Below are 8,604 nucleotides of genomic sequence, written 5' to 3'. Positions count from 1 at the left end.
AGTGTCTGTTTTTATGCTAGTACTGTGCTGCTTTGGTTACAATAGCTTTGTAGTATAGTTTGAAGTAAGGTATTATTATGCCCCCAGCTTTCTTTTTTTTTTTTGGTCAAGATTGTGTTGGCTATTCAGGGTCCTTTGTTCTTTCATATGAATGTTAGAATTGTTTTTCTATCTCTGTGAAAAATATCTTTGGTATTTTGATGGGAATTGCACTGAATCTGTAGATTGCTTTGGGTAATATGGACATTTTCACAATGTTAATTCTTGCATTCCAGGAGCAAAGAACGTCTGTCAATATTTTTGTTTCCTCTTTAATTTTTTTTTTTCAGGTTCATAATTTATTGTACAAATTGACTATCACAGGATGAGTTGACAATAGCTTCTCCAGGCATGGGAACTTAACAGGTGAGGTCAGTTTAAAATCCATTTATGTTGCTTTCACAGCTGGAGTTTTTTTAGACCTTAACTTGAAATATAAGATTATCAAAGCAATGCTTCCATATGTGGCCAGTACACAGTTCATTCTACCTGTAAGAGTGTGAGAGTTGAAATACTTTTTAATACCAGTGAACTGGAATTGGGCATCATTTTCTGCACCTGCCATGATTTCAATCTGGCCAAAACCACAAATTCCACAGCCGGTGTCCTTCAACGTACACAGCCGCCCCTCGGCCCGACCGGAAGAAGGCCTCCTCTTTAATTTTTATCAGTAGTGATTTGTAGTTCTTATTTTAGAGATCTTTCACCTCCTTGGTTGGTTCCTAGGTATTTTATTTTGTGTGTGTGACTATTGTATATGGGCTTGCTTTCCTTGATTTCATTTTCTGCTAGTTCATTGTTGGAGAATAAAAGTGCTACTAATTTTTGCATATTGATTTTGTATCCTTCAACTTTGCTAAAATTGTTTATCAACTCTAAGAGTGTTTTTCACTGTGATTTTGGGCTGTTCTATATATAGGACTATGTTATCTGCAAACAGGGAAAATCTGACTTCATCTTTTCCAATCTGGATGCCCTCTGTTTCTTTGTCTTGCCTGGTTGCTCTGGCCAGAACTTCTAGTACTATGTTGAATAGGAGTGGTGTGCGGAGTATACATAAAGCAAATGTATTTCACAGGGCCTGGTTTCCCAAAGCCTTGCAGTTTCAAATATTAACCTTGCAAAAGACAGGAAATTTTCCCCAGGCTATAGCCTCTGTTGTAAGATAAAGAATTGTAACACAGCAAGGTTGCTGGCTCAAAGACAGGTTATTAATTGATATGTAAAGATACTGGGAAATTGCTGTAAGAAGAGAATGTTTTCTAAGATCAAGCTTTTATTGGTGGATCAACTTAACTTCTTGAAAATTGCATTATGGAATGTCACCTTGCTTTTTTTACTGAATGTTACCAGCTTTTATTGTTAAACTTGTTAAAACATACTTAGAAAAAACCCACTTATGTTTCCTTTCTGTAACTTCCTGGTCTGGAGAATAAATGCAGGAAGAGAACCCAAATTCGTGGTTAATTTCCCAAATGGAAGGAATGCCTTTATCTTGAGGGTTCCTGGAGATTAACCCCTTTCCAAGGCTTCTCACTGCTCAGAAGAGATGGGCTTTGAGTAAACTTTGATGGCTCCATCACCCAGGGGAAAAGGGGTGACAACTCTGTGGGAGGCAAAGCAACAGTAGTGAGAGTGGACTAGTTCCCATTCTCAAGGGACAAGCTTTCAATTTTCCGCATTTAGGATGATATTGGCAGAGTGTTTGTCATATATGGCTTTTATTATGTTGAGATACTTTACATCTATACCTAATTTATTGAGAGTTGTTATCATGAAGCGATGTTGAATTTTGTTGAATGCTTTTTCTGTATCTATTGAGATAATCATGTGTTTTTTCACTTGATTTTTTTGATGTGGTGTATCACATTTATTGATTTGTGTATGTTGAGCTATCCTTGCATCCCTGGGATGAATCCCGCTTGATCATGGTGCATAATCTGATTTTTAAACTAATGTGTTTGAGTAATACATTATGATCCAGAAACAGTTATAAATAATTTTTTGCAATTAAGAAACTTTAAATCTAGGACAGAAAAAAATTACAAGAGAACTATTTTTTTTTCTGGGATGAATCCCGCTTGATCATGGTGCATAATCTGATTTTTAAACTAATGTGTTTGAGTAGTACATTATGATCCAGAAACAGTTATAAATAATTTCTTGCAATTAAGAAACTTTAAATCTAGGACAGAAAAAAATTACAAGAGAACTATTTTTTTTTAAAGTGCGCTCAAAATGATAGGCTACAAGAAGAATGGGGTGTAGAAATATAAACTCTGTCAATGCTTCCAAAGCCATGTGTGGTGCAGAACTATTTCTCATCCAATCTGTCATAAATCATAAAGAATACAACCAAAAAGTAAAATTCTAGAAAAATTAAATTAAAAAGCATAAGTCACTATTTTCAATAGTTATATTTAGAAGAGATGAAAATTTATTTCAATAAACACATTCAAACAATCATATCACAAAAAAGGAAAAAAATTACAAAAATGTACCTGTTCATCATTGAAGTGAGCATTTTGAAGATAAATTAGGAGAATTACTATAACAGTTGTACCTTTGTGTCATCACACAGCATAACTAATCAGACATTTATGAATAAAATAGCAATTCCTTATGTGGAATATATTTAAGCCTATTTTAAACAGGTATATCAATAATTAAAGTTTTTAGTGTAGCAAATGTGCTTGGTATTCACTTATTAATTTATCAAATCTACAGTAAGTTACAACCTCACCACTTGCAGGAAGTAATACATATTTAAACTCTTCTATAGTTTGTTTAAAAACACTCATGTTAGGAAGTCAGTCTCACAGATGCATGAGACAAGGGTGGGAAAGAGATTATAAATCAAGCTCAGAAAATTCAACATGTTCATTTACAGTTTTTATCCAAGTGAAAGAAGTTATCCCATATCTCTAAGATTCATTTACCTAAAATTTTACAGTGTAAAACTGTTAAATTTAAATAAGCTTTTGATTAAAAAACAAGTAAAAACAAAAATGAATTTAAATCCATAAATTTCCTATGGATAGATCTATTTTGAGGGAAAATATAATCCAAAACATTATATTGAATTCATAAAGTGATTGGCAATAACTTTCAACAATGCACAATATTAAGATCATGACTATGTTAGTTCATTTCTGTTGCTTATAACAAAAAACCTGAAACTAGGTAATTTATCAAGAAATGAATTTTATTTCTTACAATTTCAGAGGCTGGGAAGTCCAAAGTCCAGGGAACACATCTGGTGAGGGCTTTCTTCTATAGCAATTCAGTGTGTCACATGATGAGAATGGGCTGAGTGAGAGTGAGTAAACCTTCTCACTCACTCTCCTCATAAAGCCATCAGAACCACACTAATGACCACCCTTTGACCCATCAACCCATTACTCCTTGAATGGATCAATCCATGTGCAAGGGCACAGTCCTTACAATCTAATCACCTCTTAAAGGCCCCACCTTTTAAATACCATAATTGGATTTTCCACCCACTTAACACTGTTAAATGGAGATTAAGTTTCCATTACATGAATTTTCAGGGGAAGTATTTGACACATAGCAATGACCTATTTCACTGATAATTGTTGTTAAATTATGGAAATGCTTTTTTCCCAAACTTCAAACTTTCCTTTGTGCCCTTTAATCTTATTTGCCATCAAGAACACATGTGTGAAAATACCAAAATCATTAAATATACATTCCTTGTGTGAAAAGATTAAAGTCATTAAATATATTAAAGATGAGAGACAGATAAACAAGTTTGTCTAATTCACATTTTTTAAAAATTGGGACCAAAACTGGTTTCTTGTCTTGTAAAAACACTGAGAATTTGTTCTATAGTTCAAGCATTGTCAACTGAACTTTTGCACTTGAAAACATCATACTTTAGTATAAAATAACATTTGTCTAAAATCAGATTTTTTATTATCATTTAACAGAGCACAATTTGATTTCAATACTTGTGCCATTATATATTCATGATTTCAATACAATTTCAATACAAATCACTAAGCACATTGCTTAGTTTGCGTGATTTTTTTTTTTAATACTAAGTCTCTCAATAAAGAAAGTAGTGTGTTGGTTTATATTTTGGTGTGATGACCTTAATTTTGTGCAAGTTACTGCCATTAAAACATATTCTTACACAAAATTTAAAGTCTAATTCACATCTTACCCCTTCACAGTCTTATATCACTCAGAGCTAGTTGTGTTTGTTGGCAATTGATCTATGTTCAGTAGTAAGTATACTGAAAGAATTCCACGTTAACAATATTTGTGCATTTATCAAGTTACAATAAAAAAGATTTTGCTGAATTCATTTATTCAGTGAACTGGTCTTTTATATCTTTAGCCAATTCCTGATTATGTGCAGATGCTGTGTCATTGGAAAGTGGCCTGTGAGCTTCCTTCTTTGCTAGAAATGCACATAACATTTCTAATAACACCTTTGATGCCATCTTTCACTAATGTCATGATAAATGTATATATATTATTATACATTTATATTAGTTTGTATATTAGTATATATATTATATGTATAATTAGTGTATATATATTAGTTTATATTATTATTACATATATATTAGTTACAGATATATTAGTTGGTTGGCCGAAGAACACCATAGAGCTACTTTATAAGAATGTGCAAAATGCTAATGTTTGTAAGGTAAAATAGACATCTGCTTCTGTAATATTTTTAATTCAATCGTCTTTCAAAGAACTCTTTAGTTTTTGAATTTACTTTTTAAAAATATTTTTCATGTAAATGCTGATTAAGTTTTGATGGATGGTTTCATTGATCTATTAGCCAGTAAATCTCTGAGAATAACACATTGGATTTTGCAGTTCAACAATAGTTACTTGAAATTTTCCAAGTGTGGAAATTTCAGGGTAAATCAATATATCAAAATTCATCTGAGTTTGGTTGTAATTCTCTTTCTGAGGGGGAAAAAGAGAAATATATTTGCTAGTGATATGTAATCAAAATCTCAATAGTTACTTGAAATTTTCCAAGTGTGGAAATTTCAGGGTAAATCAATATATCAAAATTCGTCTGAGTTTGGTTGTAATTCTCTTTCTGAGGGGGAAAAAGAGAAATATATTTGCTAGTGATATGTAATCAAAATCTTGTCTCCACAACTTCCAAACTGCCCAAGTCAGAAGAATATTTTATGGAGTTATTCTGTAGGTAATATTTTGTACATTAAATTTAATATAAATTGCTAGGATATTATGCATACATTAGAGTTGTTATCATCACTTTTCGTAGTATTATGTCCTAACTATTCATGCCTAATTAAAGCAATATTTTCCATTGCATGTCAAACATTCAGTGAAACCCAGTCCTACTTTAAACCCTTTGTTCATGCCTCTTCCCAGAATTACCCAACTCTGCTGATTATGTGCAGATACCGTGTCATTGGAAAGTGGCCTGTGAGCTTCCTTCTTTGCTACAAATGCACATGTATATTTACATATTAGGTTAAATATTTACTTAGCAAGGCATAATAAAAACTAAATAAGTTCTATTTTTTTCTCCCAGGTGTACTGCCTAATATATTTGCAGCAATTAATTTTCAAATTATATATCTATCACATATTATTTATAGTCTTCAATATAGTTAGGGACCATGTCTCATTTATCATTAGATATTTAATTTTTAACATAGTGGTGAACACATAGGAAGTCTTCAATGATTACCTATTGAATGAATAGTTGAATATTATTTCCTGCAATGACAAAGGTTAAAATACAACTAAGTGTTTTTTGAATTCTGCATTGATTCCACCCTTCTCAAGTGGATGAGATAGCTTCAGGAATGTTTCTGCTTACATTTGACCCATCTGAATCAATTTTATTTATGACAATCAAAGTTGCCTTTTAAAAAGGAAGCTAAATTAAGTCATTGTCCTCTGAAAATTTTCCTTTGTATGTAATTAAATTGAAATAATGCACAAGGTCTGGAAGGCCTTCTATAAATTGAACTGCCTACTTGTCGGGAATCATTTTCTGTCAAATTTCTTCAGGCTCATTATGTTTCATGCACACTGTTTCCAGTATCAGCTAGCTCATGCCAAACTTCCAGCATCAATAGAACCAAAAATTTAGTGGCTCACACCAAATAGAAATTAATTTACCTCTTGTGAAACAAATTGGGGTAGTTACAGGTTCCTTCCAACTTGCAGCTCTGGTAGCTACCTAGGGTTTTGTCTTTGTTTACAGTGCTTAAGCTAGCCATCAGTGCCATACGTGGATTCCTACCCATGGGAAGAGGAAAACAGAAAGAAGCTCCTTCTTTAAGGGGCATGACCTGGAAGTTGAACATATTTTCTTTCATAGCCTAGGGGTTGCTCATTCCACAGGGTCATACTGAACAGGGGAAATGTGCTCAGTGGCTTTGCAGATATGTGTTCTGCTTAAATTTAGAGGAAGAGGTTATATTTATTAAGAGGAAGAAGGAGAAAAAGAACACTGGGGAAAACGAGCAGCCTCTGTTACAAGGTCTTGCATGTGCTATTTCCTTTGCCTGAAATGGTTGGACCCCAGATCTTAAAATGCTTAGTTCCCAGTTGCCATTCAGGTTTTAATCAAAATTTATCTCCTCAGATAGGTTTACATCAACAGCCAGTGCATATGGCTCCATCATTACTTTCTATCACATTATCTTTTTTATTTTTCATAGCACTAATCTCTACCTGAAAGTATCTTGCCCAGTTATTGGCTTACTTTTCTGTTATATATTTAAGTGTCCTGCTCTCTTTCTGTTTCTTTATCAAAATGAATGTAAGTAACCCCTTGAGAACAGAAATTTTGTCTATGTCATATTCTGTGGCTATGCTTCTTGCATATATAGATGAGTGCCAAGTGCAAACTAGTCTTTGAAAAAATTATCAAATGAATAAATAGAATCTTGTGCTTTTTGATACAATTTTATGACATGATATGAAGAAAATAATTTCTTTTGTTTTCGTTTGTTCTCATGTTTGCGTGAGACTGAAATGAATATCATAGTAGTTAAATATAATCCATCTATATATCAGCATATATATGTATGTGTGTACACACACATATACAGACACACATTCAAGGGGTCTTCAAAAAGTTCATGGAAAGATTTGCATTATCTTTTAGTTCTATTATTCCATGAACTTTTTGAAGTACCCATACATACACACACACACACACACATCCTCATGTATATGTATACACACGCATATAATTAGTTCTAACACTTAGAAGCAATCAAGTCTATCATTTCAAAGGTATTTTCATTTTGATATGCTTATGAGACAATCAGTTCTTTAGTAAAGAGCTATAATGTATAGTAATACATTTTCTTAAATTTATGTCTCAACTTATTTCTGTACAGTGTGACTAATTGTCTAAATAACTTCTACCTAAAACATTTCTCCCAGAACAGTCACTCGATTCTTCTAAGAAGCACATTTCCATTTCCAATAGCCCAGCTATTGTGATAAACAAATGCAATTATATCTGTAAGTGTGCAGTTATATATGGAATCAATGGCTACAGTAAGAACAACTGAAACTTAGACATAAAGTGTGACTTTTTAGTTGTTTTGAAAGAGACACAAATTATAGAAGAAAAACACTTCAGAAAATAGAATAGTACATGCAATTTCTTGAAGTAAAAATGACCTGCCTAATGCAGCCTCAAATGATCAAGGAGAATCAGTTATTGATGAGCTTAAAAAGTTTTCTTTCAAATGCCTTTTTTGAATGCACAGCTACTTTTGTTCTGTCAACTTCCCAATTTGCAAATGCTAGACTTTGATCCTAAAATGCTATTATTTAATCACTAGTAACTCTCTATTTTTTCTGGTTAACTTTTTAAACATTTTTTGTTTGTGAAGGGCAAATCGAACATTAATTAATTTAATTTGTGTTAACGTTATCTCTAAATAATTGGATTTGGTATGATCCCATTACCAGATTCCCTTACATAAAACAATCTCATTAACAGGGCCCTGAGATGTCACTTTGGATCCATTTGATAACAGAGATACAAACATAAACTAATTATGTGATGCACTCTTCATTCTTAAATTGATGAGGTTTGCTTTAGTTATTGTTTGAAAGCAATATGCCTATTATGTAGCATTTCTGGAAGGGCTAAAGAAAAGCCTTTTCTAAGAAAGTTTAAAAATAGAAGGAAAGGATAAAGGAAAGAAGAATGGACAGAAAGAAAGAAACCATCAAAGAAAGACTGGAAAAGTAAAAGTATAAATTTGTTTCTTAATCACATTGCATGATAAAATGATATTTATTAAAAGTTATAGAAACATTTGCACATGCTTTGCTTTACGCTATAGAACTATTGACTATGATTTAATGCTATTAAATTATTTAACAACAGAAATATATAAATACATATTCTTGCCATTTCCATTAAAGGTAGTTTCATACCTTCAAGGAAGTTAATATAAAAAGTGCATCTCTTATTTGAGTTTCAGATAAGAAATTAGCAATAGACTAATAAATATATTAGGTTAGGAAATGTAAGATCTGCCTCACTTCAGTATGCTCTTCTTA

At 32.4% G+C, this 8,604-nt stretch overlaps 1 protein-coding gene across 1 annotated transcript; it reads right to left on the bottom strand.

Annotated features, from left to right (window-relative positions):
• Window positions 1-326: 326 nt before the first annotated feature.
• On the bottom strand, window positions 327-687 carry USMG5 (up-regulated during skeletal muscle growth 5 homolog (mouse)). Its single transcript, XM_008590368.1, has one exon. The coding sequence runs from the start codon at window positions 602-604 to the stop codon at window positions 428-430; it is 177 nt and encodes a 58-aa protein (XP_008588590.1). The 5' UTR covers window positions 605-687; the 3' UTR covers window positions 327-427.
• Between the last annotated feature and the right edge of the window lie 7,917 nt (window positions 688-8,604).

The sequence above is a fragment of the Galeopterus variegatus genome, unplaced genomic scaffold (assembly GCF_000696425.1).
Source record: "Galeopterus variegatus unplaced genomic scaffold, G_variegatus-3.0.2 Scaffold6044, whole genome shotgun sequence".
Classification (NCBI taxonomy): domain Eukaryota; kingdom Metazoa; phylum Chordata; class Mammalia; order Dermoptera; family Cynocephalidae; genus Galeopterus; species Galeopterus variegatus.
Note: the sequence above shows the minus strand (reverse complement) of the source record. Positions and strands in the feature narration are given on the sequence as shown.

Excerpts from the sequence above, each read along its gene's own strand:
- USMG5 (XM_008590368.1), bottom strand. The coding sequence starts at position 604 with ATGGCAGGTGCAGAAAATGATGCCCAATTCCAGTTCACTGGTATTAAA.